Source organism: Maylandia zebra, linkage group LG4 (genome assembly GCF_041146795.1).
Source record: "Maylandia zebra isolate NMK-2024a linkage group LG4, Mzebra_GT3a, whole genome shotgun sequence".
NCBI lineage: Eukaryota > Metazoa > Chordata > Actinopteri > Cichliformes > Cichlidae > Maylandia > Maylandia zebra.
The window spans coordinates 21,662,202-21,680,792 of NC_135170.1; the positions used below are offsets into that span (position 1 = coordinate 21,662,202).

At 38.9% G+C, this 18,591-nt stretch overlaps 3 protein-coding genes across 6 annotated transcripts; 2 read left to right on the forward strand and 1 right to left on the reverse strand.

The window, feature by feature from the left end:
* The first annotated feature begins 38 nt into the window (after window positions 1–38).
* On the forward strand, window positions 39–9,761 carry mfsd13al (major facilitator superfamily domain containing 13a-like). 4 transcript variants are annotated; one of them, XM_004558300.6, is made up of 8 exons: window positions 39–570; window positions 1,902–2,216; window positions 2,300–2,728; window positions 3,251–3,405; window positions 3,512–3,595; window positions 4,086–4,229; window positions 5,478–5,603; window positions 8,743–9,761. In XM_004558300.6, exons 1-8 carry the CDS (start codon window positions 403–405, stop codon window positions 8,750–8,752), a joined length of 1,431 nt encoding a protein of 476 aa, XP_004558357.1. In that variant the 5' UTR covers window positions 39–402; the 3' UTR covers window positions 8,753–9,761. The 4 variants fall into 4 exon arrangements, with proteins under 4 accessions (XP_004558357.1, XP_012776573.1, XP_004558356.1 ...); XM_004558301.4 differs by lacking the exon at window positions 8,743–9,761 and adding an exon at window positions 1,092–1,234 and having other exon boundaries at window positions 435–570; window positions 5,478–8,152; XM_012921119.5 differs by lacking the exon at window positions 5,478–5,603.
* LOC101482933 (uncharacterized) lies at window positions 8,301–11,927 on the reverse strand. The gene is made up of 6 exons (XM_004558302.2): window positions 10,324–11,927; window positions 9,920–10,216; window positions 9,742–9,839; window positions 9,593–9,640; window positions 9,267–9,377; window positions 8,301–9,137 (listed from the first exon to the last, which is right to left on the reverse strand). The coding sequence occupies exons 1-6, from the start codon at window positions 10,406–10,408 to the stop codon at window positions 9,084–9,086; spliced, it is 693 nt and encodes a 230-aa protein (XP_004558359.2). The 5' UTR covers window positions 10,409–11,927; the 3' UTR covers window positions 8,301–9,083.
* Window positions 11,928–12,093: 166 nt separating this feature from the next.
* kdelr2a (KDEL endoplasmic reticulum protein retention receptor 2a) lies at window positions 12,094–18,109 on the forward strand. The gene is made up of 5 exons (XM_023153836.3): window positions 12,094–12,326; window positions 14,366–14,466; window positions 14,564–14,722; window positions 14,839–15,091; window positions 16,770–18,109. Exons 1-5 carry the CDS (start codon window positions 12,236–12,238, stop codon window positions 16,802–16,804), a joined length of 639 nt encoding a protein of 212 aa, XP_023009604.1. The 5' UTR covers window positions 12,094–12,235; the 3' UTR covers window positions 16,805–18,109.
* The last annotated feature ends 482 nt before the right edge of the window (window positions 18,110–18,591 follow it).

Consider the following 18,591-nt stretch of genomic DNA (forward strand, 5'->3'; position numbering starts at 1 on the left):
TTTTTATGCCCAATCAGATCGTGTTTCTTATCCTGAAGTCCCGCCCGTTGGTGACTCTAAAACAGCTTCGTTGGGGTAGATTTTATGTTTTTTACAATGCTTGGGTAAATATTTAGCAAGTGTTACTTCCTAACAAGTGTACATTCATGGGAATTAGTGAACAGGAACAATATCCGTCTCATTACCAGACTCTTTTTTTTTTTTTTTTTTTGCCCTGTGGAATTTTGCTATTCTTACAGCAGTATCGTTAGCAATGCTAAACAGCAGTAGCGTTGTAAAACCGGTGCTGCAGGTGACAACAACTTCTCCTCGCTCCTTGCTCGTTTAAAGACACATTTAACTTGGTTAAGCTCTCGTGGGCGTGAAGGTGAAACCTGTCTCGAGCGTTTCCAGACCGGAACAATGAATGTCTTCCGACACCTGATAAACTTTGGGGTGAACCCTGCAGCGCTGGCTTATGCCATGACCACTCTGGGGTCTAGCATGATAAACAATATGTTCAGCTTCTACTATGTGAAACTCTTCCTGAATAGGTACAAGATATCCGAAGGAGCGTTTCACCAATCACAAGTGAGTATGTTGACCTGTCCTTCTTGACCAATACTCTGTGAGTTGCACAGTTGTAGAGTACAATTTAAAGAGCCGGTTGCTTAAAATAAAAAAAACAACTGGCTTCTGAATTCTTCAAAGCATCAAAAAGAAAAGATTACCCATAAGAATTTCTATGGAATTTCTATCTTCATAAAATCACTTCAGTATCTGTGAAGTGATTCAGTTGCAGTCAAGAGGGCTAATATAAGCCGATGTCGATGTCTAACATGCATGCCCAGGAATGACTTCTTTTAGTAACCTAACGATTACTGATTATGATTGAATAGTAATTGTAGTTTCTCTCTACCACTATAAAAAGGATTTGCTTGATGGCACTCAGTGGAATAACAAATACCTAGAACAATGGGAAAGTCCAGAGAGCTGAGTGAATATTTAAGCAGGAAAACTGCTGATTTACACAGGATGGGAAGGTCTCTTGGAAACATTTCTAAACAAATGCAAATTCCAAGATCATCAGGTTATTCAAATGCAATTTGCAGAGGTCTAGAAGAACACCCCAACTGTCACTCTCAGATGATAGGAAATGGGTTATGATGTTCAGGAAAAGCTCGAAAACCACCAAAGCTGAAGGCTACTGTGAACTGGAAACTGCTGGAGCACCAGCGTCACCGTCCAGAGTGAAGTGAGTTTTACATCGCCATGGACTGCAAGTGTGTCAACCGAGATAGAAAGCCCCTCCCCCAAAGTCTGCATCTTCAAGTTAGACTGAAATCTGCAGCTGCTCACATGGACAAGCCAAAAAAAAAGATTTAATCCTAACCTGGTCAAACAAGGCAAAAAAATGGAGTTATTTGGACACAGTGGCAAGGAATTTTTGAGAAGTAAAGTTGAGGCTTTCAATCTTAAGAATGCTCCATCAGCTTTGGACATGGTGGTGGTAGCATTATGCTGTGAGGCAGTTTTGCGCCCAGTGGTACTGATATGTTGCACAAAATGGGTGGAATAATGAAAGAGGACTAGCAGGAGTCACAAAGACAAGGATCGGCTTGGTAAAGACTTTGATATGGACCAAGGGATAGATGTGGAAAATGCAAAGAACGGCATAGGTTTTGGGCTTAACTCTTTTTTTCATAAGTTTTACAGCTTTTCCTGATGATAAAAACCTCCAACATTGTCATACATAATACAAGTTCATAAGTGATTAACCAATGGATAAACAATTAAATGGCAGTAAAGTTCCTGTGTTATTTATTTATTTTAAAGTTTACTTCTTTTTTTTTTTTTTAAATTTCTGACAGATTTACTTGTTGTTGTTTTTATTAACACTTTTACATGCTTCCTATCCACAGGTGGTGTACATGGTGTGGAATGCAGTTAATGACCCTCTCTTTGGTTACCTGCAAGATAACTCCAGGGTACCCTGCTGCTCTCAGCGACGTCTCTCCATCCTGTACGGCGCTCCCCTCTACTCGCTAGCTTTTCTTTTAGCCTGGTTCCCATGGCGTTCCTACGCCCCTGGCGACTGGTTGAGTGGTTTACACTTGACAGTAGCGCTGTGTGCTTTCGATGGCATGCTAACTTTTGTGCTGTTGGCACAATGTGCCTTGTTTGCAGAGATTTCCAGCCATCATCAGAACAGACTTAGACTCATAAAGTACAACCAGGTAGGCCCTTCATCCTGACGTCTATTCTCTCTATGTACCTAAGCACGTCATTCTTTTCATATCCCTTCTTATTTATTTCCCAGGTGGCTTCTCTCATTGGCTCATCCAGTGTCCTCTTCTGTGGTGTGGTTTCCAACAACATGGAAGACTTCTTGGCCTTTCAGGCATTCGCTGTGCTGATTGCTATCCTGAGCTGTGGCTGCATGCTCTACACAGGCTTCCACAGCGAGAGCCGCTTTGACAATAAAGCATCTCAATCAGATGCTCCCGCGTCTGTTGATCAGACTTCGCATCCATTGGCATGCTCCTTCTCCACGTTGAAAACGTTGACATGGCAAATCCTGACCAACAGGGACTTTCAGCTATTTGTACTAATGAACTTCTTCCAGGTGTTCATGCTGGCCTTCTTTAATAATTTTACCATGATATTTACTGAGCACCTGATTCCTCCAGATGTGCTTCCATCATTGGCAAAGAGCATCATGTATGGAGCAGCATTCATCTGTCCACAGGTATCGTCCCACAGTGTTAGTGTTTTAGTTTTTTTCCCCATAAAGATTAGAATAAATGCTTTAAAATACCACACTGATTGCTTTAGTCCATTACAGTCACAGGTCCTGAACAGTGAGGTACAAAGATCATTTTCAGTTGATATTTACTGCTGACTGCACTGATAAAGGAATTGGTAAGCTTGGAAAATTTGAAATCCGTACTCAGGTGGTGCCAGTTTTCAGTTCTCAATTTGGAACAAGGTTGAAATACAGGGGATATAGACAATGTTAAATGGACAGTTTTTGTAGTATTTTGGGCAGAAATATTTGCAATAACTTCTTAAAACCATTTATTTATATTCGTTTACCACATAGTTCATAAATAGAGCTATTCGGCTGCCAACTCTCCACCTTGCTCAAATGTCAGAGGTCTAAATAAACACCTGAAAGCACCGAAAAGGAAAGGGTTTTAAAATACTTGCAGCTTTTTAATCATCTGCTTTGCCTAACCCAATGTCTTGTTCCTGACTGTCCTCATTTTAGCTTTTAGTGCTGAGCTCTCAGAGTCTGCTGCATAGGCATGGCTACTACAGGATCATCCTCTTCATCTTCTATGTGGAGGCTGGAATGGCAGCTGTCATGCTAGCAATTGGTCCTCAGCACTACTATTTCATGGCATTTTTCCTCACCATTAACATGTAAGAAGTTACTGCTGGGCTTGTTTGTCTTGATATGTAAAAAGATTTTTTTCTTTTACTATACTGCATTGATTTTATTTCTTTTCGGTTTCTATGTTTTATACAGGGTTATAATTCAGGCCTCCTTCAGTCTTTTTGGGTTGCCTTTGGCTGACATTATTGACACTGACCTGCAGAAATACAAGCGCAGGTAAGAAACACAGTCGACAGTTTGGACACCACTGTCCTTTATGTCATACCGACAAAGCCAAAATTTTAATCAGCCGAGACATTTACCTTGTGCACTATTTCTGTCAGTTATATGTAAGAAAGAACAGCTGAGTTTGATGGGAATATTATTAGTATTTATTTAGTATTTATTCAGAGATGGACCAAACTGGTGGGCCTGCAGACCAACCCTGCCATCCCCTTGACTTGTGTCACTATCATCATGACTATAAATATGAACGTCAGCACAAATGACTAATTCAGTCATTCCTCAGATTCAAATATAAACCACTTCATTAACTCTGGCTGCTACAGCATTGTTTTAAAACCTCATGATTTTACTACATAAACTAGGAAAATATGCAACATTATTTCATTTAAGCACTCACAAATCTGTGTACTAACACGCAATGAAACAAGTTTATGATTTAATGTGTGATGATGCGTTTTCTTCTCTTCCTCGCCTCCTGTAGTTCCCCTCTCTCTTCCATGGTGTTTGGAACAAATGCACTGTTCACAAAGCCAGCTCAGTCTCTGGCTCCTATGATAGTGTTAAATATCCTGAACCACTTTGGGTATGAACAGCTGAAGGATGTCACAAAGGATTCAGATCCGAGGTACAGAGAGTTTCTTGCTACTTGTTGACTTAATGGGCCCAAATGTTTTTGGAGCTGGTTTTAAGATTATACCCATAAATCTATGACATGTGTCCTAAGTCTGTCTGTTAATACTTTATGTCATAACTTGCTGTACAGTAAGCACTAAAAACCTGAGGAAAAAATAAGAGGGCCTTAGTTGCTGCAGCTGCTGATACCCATGTTTAATGTAGTACGTTTTCCAAAGCGTTCAGTTACTATTCAGCTTTAAGCCTGGGGCCGTTTATCCCATTATAGTATAAATAACCCGTTTTTCTATTGAAATGTAGATAATCCATCCTGTATAAAACAATAGCACCATGTAACAAGAATCTAACTTTGACCAATAAACTGTAATGACACTGATGGATTTAAAGTGTGTTTTAGATTTTAAACAAATGCAGAATAAGAAGCTAATCTAAAAAGTTAAAACTGTAAAGTAGTAAAATAAACCACCAAAAATCCACCACTGTGATCCCTTATCATTTCAGATCATCTAAATAGAGGCACATTTAATTTGAAGGAGAACAACATTTTTTTCTATGGTTGCTATTTAGTTTTATTATGCAGAAAATCGACTTTATAGTCAACTGAATAAACACCAGTTTCAAGAGACAGCCTCTCTGATTTGGCCTTTTTTTTTCTAAGGTCACTGTTTATATAATTTTCTAAAATCTGAACCACTGAAACATTTGTTTTCCATCTACAATGTTTTTTTTTTCTTGGGCTCTCCTACAGTGGATTTGTATGTGTCACAGTTTCAATTAATTGTTATATCTTATCGCAGGCCCTCACTTGATCCACTGCGTGAAAATAAAAATAAGCTCCCTTTAGACCACCTTTCTTCTAAGTGGCAACCCTCGTAAACATAACATTTAACCAGTGGGTGGTTAAATTGTGCTCATAGCCATGAGCATGATTGGCCATATTAGGGATAGTGTTTCTCATTGACATCGTTCAGAGCCAAGACCTTGTCATAAACTGTTTAGAGGAATCTGAAGAGTGCTTTTGGCTCACAGCGATTCCTTGCACATAAACTGACTCTTGAAATATCTTAGATCTTTATGGTTTTGTACGTCCACTGATTCCTCTTTACACCATTTAAACGAGTCACAGTCAACATGCACAGGCATGCTTTTGCAGTTTCCGTAATTAGCATTGTGACAGTCAGGATGATTCAGCTGTAAATAAATGTAACTACACCAACACTTTGTTTGTCCTTGTTTTTAGTGCCTTGGAGAGCCTCCACAGAGCCATGTTCTACTTGGTTTGCTTGGTGCCCATGTGTGTCGCTGCTCTGCAAGTCCTGGCTTGGAGGCCATTTTCCATTCGCAACAGTCACACAGTTGACACAAAGTATATTGATGGCTAATATCAGTATTCTCGGTATTCAAAGAACCTGGCTTAATTGCCTGTAGTTGGGATCTGTAAATGAATAATTTAAAATGAGTATTTTTGTATATTTAAATGAGTGAATATATTGAAATTTTAACAGGGAACAACTGTAAATCATCAAGTACCTTAAAATCAAACAAATCAAGGGGCTTTAAATATTTGAAGTGGAAAAAAGTAAATGTTTTAAATGGCAATTTTCATCTGGGTGCAAATATATCTAGACTTTATCTAGAGCTGGGCGATATGAGATTTTTTCATATCACGATATGTTTTTTTCATTTCAGGCGATAACGATATCTATCACGATATAAGCCAAATAACTATATTTGTAAGATTTAAATGTGCCGTTGCTCACAAGTAAAATGTGAAATAATCAGCAGCTTGTTTTTATTTAAATATTTATTTCCCATAATAAGTTCAACAGGGTAGATGTACTTAAGGAACATGAGACTTTTTCAGATAGATAAAGGCAAATATTGCAAACTACACAAAAGGCAGCCGCTAAAGTGTTTAAGTTTCAAAATAGAACAAACGAAACAGACTAAATTGTCAATTCCACTTAGAAACAAAATATTAATTCTAAAAATAAATCTTAGTTTGTTTTACAGAAGAACAGACAAAACTAACTTTTGTCAATATCAAATAAACTGAGAACTAAAAGGAAATTCTCAATCTCTCCTTGTTGTATAGCTGAGCTTTTCAAACAGTTTTAACAGTTACTTTAGTCTGACAAAAGCCGAATGACGAATTAGCGCTTCCAGTCAGAGACTGAGGCTACGTCCACACGTACACGGGTATTTTTGAAAACGGAGATTTTCCGTTTTCGTTTTAAAAATAATCCCGTCCACACATAAAGGCAGAAATGAAGGAAAACGCTGCTATGAACATGCCAAAGCAGCAGGTGGCGCTAGATTCCTAACCGTGCAGAAATGTTGGCCAATCAGAAGTCTAGAAGCCTCGATGGGAAAAAGTAAACAAAGCTGGGGCACAGAAGCAGAACCGAGTCGTATGTGTGGAGGGACAGTAACTGTGTGTATATGTAAGCATTTAAACACTGCAGAGAGTAGAATTAACAGTAACAGTATTGTAGAAATTCATTTCACCGAAACAATAACGTGGCGCACAGTGTGACGCATGCACCAGTTTATTGTATTTCCAGACTTGCTTTCGGCACAATTTACAGTGCACGCTACTCTGTTTTTTGTCAGACTTGAAATAGCCGAAATACCTTCACACTACGGAACTTCTTTGGCTCTTCCGTTCGACAATCTCTCCGGCATTGCAACCATCATCTGTTTTCTCTTCGGTCACGCTCGGTTGATTTTTCTAGTCGGCACACTCATTTCCTCCATTACCCGCTGGCTGCTTCCCAAACAAACACACGTGTGGCTTGGCACTTGTGCTGTACGTAACAAGCCACGCGACGTGACGCTGCGGCTGTGATTGGTTCGGCTCTGCGTTACTTAATTTGGATTGGCTGACCTTTTTTTTTTTTTTTTTTTTTTAAAGAGGACAAGAGCGGCGAGGTCTATCGCGATAGCTTAATTTCTCTATCGAGTAAAAGTTATATCGCGATACATATCGTTATCGTTCTATCGCCCAGCTCTAACTTTATCCCACTTACTTTGATTTAAAAGTGGTATTTTACTTCCCATTCTTAAACATTTACTGGTTGTTGGGTTGGGTGGGGCACAAATTAAGCATTATAATAGTTTGTTAGTTTATAATTAGTTTGTGAGATATATTTTTATGACAGAATCCCACCAACTGTTCAGCTACACTTATCAGGATCCTACATTATAAGGTGGATGTTCGGAAGGCCAAAAGGTTCTGAGTAAACAATGAACTTAACTAAAGGAACTTTACTCATGCAAACATTGAAGTTGGATGTTAAATCGCTGCTTTAGCAATGAGAACAAATAGTCGAGACATTCTCGATCCTTAAAGAGTCAACTGAAACACAAACTCAAGCATCTACTTGAAGAGAAGTATTTAGTTAACAGCTTCGCATCTCTGGAACAAAAAACTTGTCATGTGGTTATTTCTTGAAGACTATCATTTAAGTGTCGACTTTGATTTTTTTGATCATTTTGTACACAAAAAATATTTTGTTTCATTTTTTTTGTCTGTTTATGATGCTTTTATATATCATCTATATAATGGAGAGGGAGAGAAAGGTAAAAACACTCCATTTAGCTTTTCACAGATGCAGATGCATAAAGTGGCCACATAACATCAGAAATTATTGTCACTTAAACTCAGGTCTCACAAGCTCTGGCATCAACAGTGATGATCAATGAAAGGTATTCATCAAGAACAAAAAATTTCATTTTGCCAGTTAATGAAATGCCTTATTTTACCCGATGAAAAAGACAGTTAGTGTCACAAACCTGATGGTTAATAACCTCCATGCAGATTAAAAAAACAAAACATGATTCAAGTGGCTCGCATCACCTGTATTTGATAGTTTACAGTAGAGAGAAGCCCAAACGGGGCAGTTTATGCAGACTTTGAATAAAGGCTGTAAATGGTGAAAACTAATCTAAGGATTATAATCCAGTGTATGAATGGACATTATAATGTAAAATGTATTGAGATTTAGGGGATGGGATATGCTTCACAACTGGCTCAGAATGCTAAACACTGCCTTAATGTGAATTTCTAATAAGTTTACTGTGATTTCTCTAAAGAGAAACAAGGCCCTCTCTTTTCCTATGATAACATAAGCTGTATTTGACATACAGACATGTGCTGTATCTTGTTCTATGTTTTGGTATCAGATTCTATAAATGTGTTGTTTCTAATTAAAAATGGTAAAAAAAATCTATCCGTGGTACATTTATGTTTTTGATTAGATTTTAAGAATGTTTTAAAGAAATTCTTGGTCAATAATGTAACAAACATTAAGCGCTATCAAAAAAGTGCCATGACCCCTTTAATGAGAAATGGCTTTATCATTTCATGTCAGTTCACTGCCAGTAATCGTCGTGATTAATGATTCGTGCAATAAAAGGTGTAACATTTTGCTTTTTGTAGAAGTGAAATTCAGATGTAATTCCTCTAATGTGGATCGTCTAATTATCCCCCTTTTGTGTTGCAGAAAGTCCTGAAAATAAAATCCTTGGAAAAAGTTGTTATGAGCAACAAGGAAGCTGTGGAAGCGCGGTGGAGACCAACACAACTTCGAATGCTTTGTGAGAGGCGGGTTGTGTAAGAGCCTTGACGTTTAGAGAGGAAATAGTCGCCTGGTCCACGCTGGTTTTGTAGTTTTTATGTCTCATTTCATGAGAAAAGATTAGAAGCACAAATGACTTGCATCCTTTGCAGACTTGCTTGTTTCCTCAGACTCAACAGCATCATCCAGCTGGTGTTTAATGGCTTTACAATTTCCTTTCCGTCAAGATGATGGAGGTCTGAATTCATCAATTCCTTGAATGAAGCTTAGACATTTTGATAGATGTCATCAGAAGAATGCTGCAGGTCGTTGCTCGAGGGCTGAAACGATATTAAAACTTGGTCAAAAACAGTTAAATTGAATTTTGTACAGACATCCTGCGGCAGAAGTTACACAATCTGTCTATTTGACTAAATCTAACCTCAACATGCTGCAACAACAACATTTACCTCAACTTCAGAAGAGCTTCTGCTTGCTGTTTGATTGTTTTTCTCCATGTTTCTCTTCTTGTGCATTTCTTTCAGCACGTCCTGGAACTGTACTTTTTTATTTGCGTTTTTCTATAAGGGAAAAGATGAGTAAAAATTTATTATAAAGCCCTTTTTTTGGAGGGGGGGTTAGGATTTTTTTTCTGCCTTGGTATTTACAGAGGGTTTAGTTCGTTCCTGTTCCTCTTTTTTTTTTTTTTTTTTTTTTTTTTTTTGCATCTGTGGGCTTTTCCCTATTTTGAAAACAATGGATTCATCAAACATGAGTTAAAACAGAAGAGAGAGACCTTGTCGTTTTTGGATGTCTTTCTGCAGATGTTCATATTGCAGCCATACTAGAACAGAAAGAGAAAGGTTAATTTCACGTGAGCACAAACTGACTTTCAGTCCGGCTTGCACAATAGATCACATTAAAATAAATGTGTCTGTGATTCACCTTCTTTAGAATGATGAGCGTCACTATAGTCAAGCTGTAGACGGCCAAGAGGACAAATGATACCAACACGATTTTTCCCATCACTGTTTTAGTATTTTCTAAAAAAAAGAAAGAAAGTGAAGGCGTCGTCTTCATTTTAATGACTGTAAAATGAGTTTTCTCTCTAAACAGTCCTTACCTCTCACTACAAGAGTTGCTCCCTCCCCTACAAACGGTGTGCAGCACCCATTCTGAGTTGCTGCGGCACAGAAGTACATCCCGCTGTCACTCGCTTTAAGTGAATTAATTTGAAAAGACGCTTCTCCTTGGTACTTTTTACTCATATGAAGCGGTAGAGAGACATTCTCTTTGAACCAGTAAAATTCTACTGAACACTTGGAAATAACTGTACAATTGAAAACAGCTTCTTCCCCTATTTTCTTCCAGATTATGTTGTTTGACTGTGATATGTTGACATGACATGTATCCTCGCCAGCTGCAATAAACAGGCAAAAGAGAATCAATATGAATCACACCCAGCCTTTTACATATATTTCCTAGAGGAATTATTTACAGACGGCAAAGATATGAAAATGATCTTACCTGTGACCAACAGGTGGGCGAGCAGGAGAGACAGCCAAAACAACCGGTCCATGTCTGCGGCTTGAAAGACACTGAATGATCTCATGATTCCTTGTATCAGCCGTTTTTTTTTTTAAATGGCTGACAACATGGGAAGTGGTAGACTGAACTTCCTCAAGTCTACTAGTTCCTTCTTATTTTCCTGTATTGTGCAGCTCTACAGTACAATTAATGGATTTGTATATATTCAAAGCGTTTATTGTGTTTATGGTAACATGATATTATGAACTACTGTACTACTAGTATTTACTGTTTAAAATGTAAGTACATTTAATTGATTTCACGCTCTTAAATGAAGGATTGCGAGGTTTGGTGTCACTGGCGATGGGGAATCACAAATAGCCCCATCACCCCTTATTACCCAACATGGGCAACATTTTTGCGTGTAGACACAAATGTCAACTCATGCTGTGCACACATGATGGCGCAATCTAGGAACGGTAGAACAATAACTTTGAATTATTGAGAATGTGTAGAGATTTGGTGACAGGACTCCGGCAGTAATAATATCATGCAAGGTTATGCGGAAAGTAAATAACTCAGTGCAAGTCAATAAAGCTGAATGTGTAGTTTTGGAGAAATATGTATGAAGCAATCGTGCTCACACAAGAGAGTAAATTCTATGAATTTTGTTTTCGCTGATTTTATTTTCCCCACATTTTGTTATTTATGCATCTACACTGCCTTGAAAGAGGATTTACCACATTCCTGACTTCTTAGCTTTTTTGCATATTTGTCACATTTCACGTTTCATAATAATCAAACACAACCTCAGTAAAAACAGAATTACGTTTTTAAATGATTCTTTTCATTTATCTATTATCCAAACCTACTCAGCCCTGCCTAAAAAATTGCCCCGCTAACCTAATTATGAGGTTGTGACCAATTTGACAGCAAGTACTGCCAGACACTCATGCCACTTCCCTTCACCCTCTTGTAAATCATTACTTAACTGTGATTAACCATATTTTTGGCCTGACAATTGCCAGACCTGCTGACTCAAGAAATACATATCTGGCACAGTAAAGTGGGGTAGAAATATCCGAAAAAGCCAGCACATCATGCCCCAATCTAAAGAAATTTAAGAACAGGTGAGGAACAGTCATAGACATCTATCAGTCTGGAAAGAGTTAAAAAATAAAAACACGTTTCTGAGGCTTTGGGGCTCCAGTGAACCACCCGGTGAGGACCGTTATTAACAAATGGAGAAAACTTGGAACACTGGTGAGCTTACCAGGAGTGCCCTGTGAGCCAAACTTACTCCAAAAGAGCATTGAGGACTAATTCACAAGGTTACAAAAGAATCCGGAATGACATCTAAGGAACCGAAGGCTTCATTTGGCTCAGTTAAGGTCAGAGTTCATGCTTCAACAATAGGAAAGAGACCAGGCAAAAATGGCCTCCATGGGAGGAGAAAACCACTGATGACTAAAAAGATCACAAAGCCTGGTCTTACATATGCCAGAAAAAACATTTTGATGAGAGCATTTCATAAAAAGAAAATCATATCAACAGCCAGTTCTTGCTGCCAAGGATGGCACAGCCAGTTATTAGGTTTATGGGGTTTACAAGTCTGTGATGACCCTCCTCATTCAACCAGGGCTCATGTTCTCAGCGTCGTGCTTGTTGTGGGCGGGTCCTCTCCTGCTGTCACTCATTCTCTGGTCCAATGCAAATCTGTCTATGTGTTTTGTCCCGCCCCCTTCCACGTCGACCTGCACTCTCGCCATATTTTCAAGCCCGTGAATCCCGGTGTGTTGTGCCTCCAAGTTGAGCAGAAGAATCTTTCACACCAGGCAGGATCAAGCGTGACCCGTTTCAAAGTCCACGTTAGCTTCTCAGCTGTGTCTCTGTTATTTTTCTTTTTGCAGCTATGAACATCTTCAGGCTCACAGGAGATCTTTCTCATCTGGCTGCTATCATCATCCTGCTACTCAAAATATGGAAAAGCAGGTCGTGTGCAGGTGAGCACTGGATATAGCTTTAATATAAATGCTACAGTGAGGTTTTCTAATGTCACTAGTTCCGTTTCACTTGTGTTAATCGATAAAAAAAAATCTGATCTTTTAAGGCAGCAACCTCTAAGCTACCTACCTAGCAATGCTAACGTTTCCTCTTCATTCATTTGAAGCAGCGGCTAATAGCTGCTGAATGGGCTAACTGATGATGGCAGCTAAAAAGTGCTGCCTGCATCTCCATCACAAGCTACTACTAAGTTTGCTGCAGTTAGACAGTGAAATATTAAAGTTGGTGGAAAATATAACGCAGACACATCAAAGTAACGGTTGACTTTGAAGGAATTCCTTTTGTACGTTAATCGTTCTCCGATCTGTGGATTGAGTGCGGTCAGTTGGGTTCCTACTGCTTACTGGACAATTAAGCACATTAATGGAACCTTTAACAAATATATTTAGAATAACTTTTTGCGGTTTCTGCTTCTACGTTTCAGCACCACCCCCTCCACCTCACATCCATTTACTCCTGCTCGGATAGTTTGACTGTTTAAGTGTGAGGGGCTCGATTTTTTGGGTCTGGCTTCTGACGTGGCGTTCTAGAAAGCGCTACGGAAGTAGATACCTGCTAAAAAGAGTTTGTACAAAGTTTTACTTATTTAAAAATGCATTTTATGCTTATAGACTCACATAAAAATTTAGGCATTAATAATAATAACTAACAACATAGGCAGCAGTGATGCAGTCTATGATTATCTAAAGTCCTAGATAAGTCATAGAAGGGGGCGGTTTTGTGTCCCACTTTCGATAAAGATTTGTGATTGATTAAAAAAGTTGACGCATGCGTTTTGGGTGAAAAGCTAAAACCTGAAGAATATGTAGCTTTGTGTTAAATCTGGAGGTACTGGAAGTTTAAAATATTGATTGATTTATTAAAACGTATAGGTCTTAACAGTCACTTACACGACTCCTTATGGAGATCCCCAATAAAACGAAACCAAGGGAAAATCTAACTTGTGTTGAGGAAGAGATTACTCAAAGTGAATCTGAGAGGCTGTTAATTGAACTGGTCTGTCATTAAAATTGAAAGACAATGAATATGCACTCAGCCTGACATCAACATACAATGAACATACAAAAAATTAGCTTTTTTTCTGAATATACACTCTTAACATATAACATCCTCTGATCTGAGGTCATTGATTTTAATGACCAATAATTTTGAATATTGTCTGCTTGGTAGAAACTGGTTGAAAAAACACGTCTGTTTATAAAGAGTGTCTCCTATTATTTATTTATTTTTATTTATTTCCCCACGTTGCCTGTCTCTTACCACTGCCACCAGTAAATCAGGGCACACGATGACCGACCCAAAATACCCTTAAAAAGTGTGATATCAGTTAAGAATATAAAGAACATGGATCAAAACATTTGACGTTGTTCAGGAAAGATTGTTATCGATTCCAAAAAGACACACCAAACACGCCAAACTCAAACATGCCACAGAGAGTGAAGATGGCACTTGCTGAAAACCCCCGATGTTTATCAGGAAGAATGTCGAGCAAACACTAGTTGAGATTCCTGGAGAATTAGGACCTGATTGTGGTTTTGAGGTGGTGCATCATGTTCTTGCATCATGTGTACCATGTATCATGGGAAGATACAGGGTACACTTTGGACAGGACATGAAGTCTGATAACAGTTTTACTCATGCTCACAGATATGAACAATTCACAGCCACTTAAAAAAATAAATAAATCTAATCTCCATGTATTTGGAATACGTGGGAAAAACTGTCCTATGGGCAAATCAGGACAGGCTGACATCACTCATTATTCCATTAACCCTTTAAAATGAATCCAAACGAAAAGAAACGGTCTTGTTTTTTGAACTCTTGAGACTTTGGAGTTTCATCTTTTTTCCAGCAGATGTCACTGTTCAATAAAGAAAAAACATGATTTGTTTTGCCCAGGCTGTTTGTGAAGCTTTGTGTGAACTGCTGAGGTATATGTCAGTCTAAACTGTGTTTCTGCTTGATATTTTTCTTAAAGGCATCTCTGGAAAGAGCCAAATTCTGTTTGCTCTTGTGTTCACCACACGTTACTTGGATCTGTTCACCTCTTTCATCTCCCTGTATAACACATGCATGAAGGTAAGACACCGCCAACCACACAGCCCTGACCCTCACATAGGTTTCACCATTTCTCCCAGAACACTCCAGTGACAGGCTGTTCTTTGCTGTTTACCAGCTGATCTACATCGGTTGCGCATATGCCACCGTATACCTAATCTACGCGAAGTTCAGGGCCACCTACGATGGAAACCACGACAGTTTCAGAGTGGAGTTCCTGGTGGTTCCTGTCGGGGGTCTTTCTGTTCTCATTAACCATGACTTCTCTCCCCTGGAGGTGAGTTCAAACTGCTGTATCGCAGTCAAATTGTGAGGCACATGATCTATTCCAAACCTGACATTTTGGGAGTAAATGTAAAATTGTGTTCCTGAATATGTAAATGTCTTCTGCAGATCCTGTGGACGTTCTCCATCTACCTGGAGTCTGTGGCAATTCTGCCTCAGCTCTTCATGATCAGCAAGACCGGGGAGGCTGAGACGATCACCACCCACTACCTGTTCTGCCTAGGGCTGTATCGGGCCCTTTACCTCTTCAACTGGATCTGGCGTTTCTACTTTGAGGGCTTCTTTGACATGATTGCCATAGTGGCTGGTGTGGTCCAGACTGTCCTCTACTGTGACTTCTTCTATCTTTATGTCACCAAAGGTGGGTTTAAGCATCGATATTATTCAGATATTGGCTAATTTGTTATTATTTATATAGACGTGAAATATGTGGGGACACTTTAGTTGATGTAGTTGCTCTTCGTGCCCTCGCTGGCCCTGAAATCATTCCTTAAATTTGATGAAAGGGATGAGTGTAAACATCCAGTGTCTTGTTCCCTGGAAAACCCTCATCCTAGAGTTCAGGCTACGCTAATCTGACGTTTCAGCAGCGCAAGTTTCCTGAAAGAAAATTCTCCAAAGTTATGGCTGTTTAAGACAAAATTCCCTCCTTATCTTACTGTAAATCGAGTGTCCCGGGAAAGGCATAAAGGAGATGTTGTGCAATGATTTGGAAATTCCCAGCTGGTTTGATGGTTGTTAGCGTCAACTGAACTTGTATTTTATTATTATTTAATATTCTTTCTATTTTACAAAGCCAAATTATAGTGCTTTGAAAACCCACCCATGCATTTCCTTCGGCTTATCTAATTCAGGGTCATGGGGGTGGCTGGAGCAAATCCCAGCTGGCACAAATCAAAAGGCAGGATACAGCCCGAGCAGCTCGCCAGTCTGTCAAAGGGCTTTCAGAGCCATTAACACCAATTCACTGTTTAAACAGCATTATTAGAGAAAACTGCTGCATCTGTGGAGACACTTGTTTGTCACTACAGAGATCTTTAAAACTCAAATTTGATGTTTTTTGTAAGTTTGTTACATTTTAACTCAACTCAGTTGATATTTTTTAAGTTCCTTTTTTAAATGGATCTCATTTTGTTGGTTGTTAGTTGTAGCTTGTTGATTGGGGCAACTTTGGATGATTTTTTTATCATCCTCATCTGGAACTTTCAGTTGCTCCCTTATTTTTGACCTTTTTAAAAGGTCATCACAGCTGATGGATCCGCATGTTTGATTTGGCACATTGGATGCCTTTCCTGACGCAATCCCAATCTCATTTAATCAGGCTCGTCCCATAGCTTGTGACCCCCTGGGTTTGTGTCCTTTCCCAGAAATAAACCAGGGCTCTCATTTAAGGCATCCATATAAAAAATGATTAGCAAGTGGATTGAACATGAGAAATATGTGTTTTTCATTCATCAACACGTCAGAGGAACTTTTATTCTCTGCTCGGGGGACATAGTTCCTGGAACAGTTTAACTCAAAAGAGCCAGAGGGCGTTCTTAACTGCTGTGAACAAGCTTGACGTCACCCAGAAAATCTCTGGCTTTTCCTGAAAACTCACGCTTGTATTCATCAAATGTGACGGCTGCGCAAAACTACACACTTGGATGTACTTGTCCTTTTGCTCCCGCACAATGGGGGCTCACACATCTTTCTGTTTGCTGTTTAAAGGATTTTTCTAATGATCAATTAACCTTTTTAACATGAAAGCTTGTATCAGGTAACGTCACACTGTTTGAATGCAAAAGAGAGAGTTGCTGGAAATGAAAATGATTCCTTTTAAAATTAATGTTTAATTTGTAGCATTAGTGATCGGTTCATCTTTAAAAGACAGCTTTCCCAAAGCCTTTGAGCCACAAAGAGGGAACACAGACTGAGGAATGGTCCACTTTTAAGTGATCTTACATGTGTAGTGTCAGTGCATAGTGGAATAAATAACGTGTGGCTGCAGGAATAAAGATGGCTCTCACCTGATGACTGTCTAACTTTATATCCCTCAGTGTTGAAAGGCAAGAAGCTGAGCCTGCCAGCGTAAAAAAGCATGGAAGGAGACGGCGACTCCGAGCAGACTCAGGAGGTGTGGAGAGGAAGTCATGGATTCTCATGACCTGTAGTAAAAGACGCCTGAGACAGAGAGCCAACTATCGGGGGGAAAAAACACTAGTCTTCTTGATGATTACTGATGGAACTGGTAAATGCCAACAAACACCAGAGCTGAACAAAGATCAGTCCAGATCAACTATTGGATTTTTGTGTTCAGCATCTTGCCTTAAGCTTTTTTTCATTGCTGTTCAAATAGGAGAAAAGGATTTGGTTTTTTGTTTTTGTGCGTTTTTCCGCTACATGTGAGGTGTATGCGCTTTTTTTTTTCTTTTTTTTTTTAAAGTTTTTTTTAAATTTTCTTTTTTTTCCTTTTTTTTTTTAAATTTTTTATTTTTTTTTATTTTTTATTTTTAAAGAAAAACATCATCCATGGTGGTCGACTTTGATAAGTACCTTGTTTGACTTGGTAATGAAATGCACAAAATGTACAGTCTTATTAAAGCGTGAGATAAAGAGTGATGTATCAGAGTGCCTGATAAAGTTCTCACAGTTTCTCACAGTATTTTTTTTTATTTTTTTTAATTCTTTTTACTTTTGCATTTTTTTAAGGTATGCATATCCTCTAATACATGTATCAAGTTTTTTTTTTCCTGTAATGTTTAAAGAGGTCAACATAATTTCGCACCAGCATGCTCATTATTTTGTAAAACATGGCTTTCTAAATGAACATTTTAACAGAATTAATGGTTTGATCTTAAATTCAAGAAGTAACCCATGAAATGAATGACTTTAATGCCAGCAATCATTTCATGGCAGGTATCAGTATTTTCCCAATGGTGGCTGTCTCGAATAAGGATGCTTGGTAACGGTTTTTCTTCTGCTCACTGTTCTTTGTTATGTAGCTTCACACAGTCTTGAATAAATGCTGCATCACATTTCTAGATGCCGACAGAGCACAAACTCTCACTGCACCCCGGCAACAAACTCATGAATGCCTTCCGGTGGCGACGCGTCAGTTACATGGATCCTGAAATGTTGGGAATGGGGACAAAACTAACAGCCACTTTTCCCACACTGGGGATGCTTCCCTGTTTATCCTCCAGCACATTGTCACATCTCAGTTGTTACCTGTATGGCTCAGTTATTAAGAAGGTGCGATGGTCACCAACGGGTGCATTGCTAAAAAGGCCTCTCGTTTCTTTTTATAGTAGCGTTCCTAAATAATTCATTTTATTCTTCTTTTTTTTTTTTTTTTTGCATGTTAATCACCTCCATTAAAGATTTTATGAGAATCATATCTAGTGTGTGTGAGTGATTTTTATTTTTCCTTTTTCCAATCAGAATTGTAATGTCTTTTGTTAAATATATAATCTGCAAAGGTACGAATGATGACCAGAGAAAGAAAAAAAAAAAAAAGGTCCCGAAGGAGGCAAGAGGAAAGAAATGAAGGAAGAAAGGTAGATGAACTGCCAGAGATTCAATTCAATTTTATTTATATAGCGCCAAATCACAACAAAAGTCGCCTCAAGGCACTTTATAGATACAGAGAAAAACCCAACAATCATATGACCCCCTATGAGCAAGCACTTTGGCGACAGTGGGAAGGAAAAACTCCCTTTTAACAGGAAGAAACCTCCGGCAGAACCAGGCTCAGGGAGGGGCGGCCATCTGCTGCGACCGGTTTGGGTGAGAGAAGGAAGACAGGATAAAAGACATGCTGTGGAAGAGAGACAGAGGTTAATAACAAATATGATTCAATGCAGAGAGGTCTATTAACAC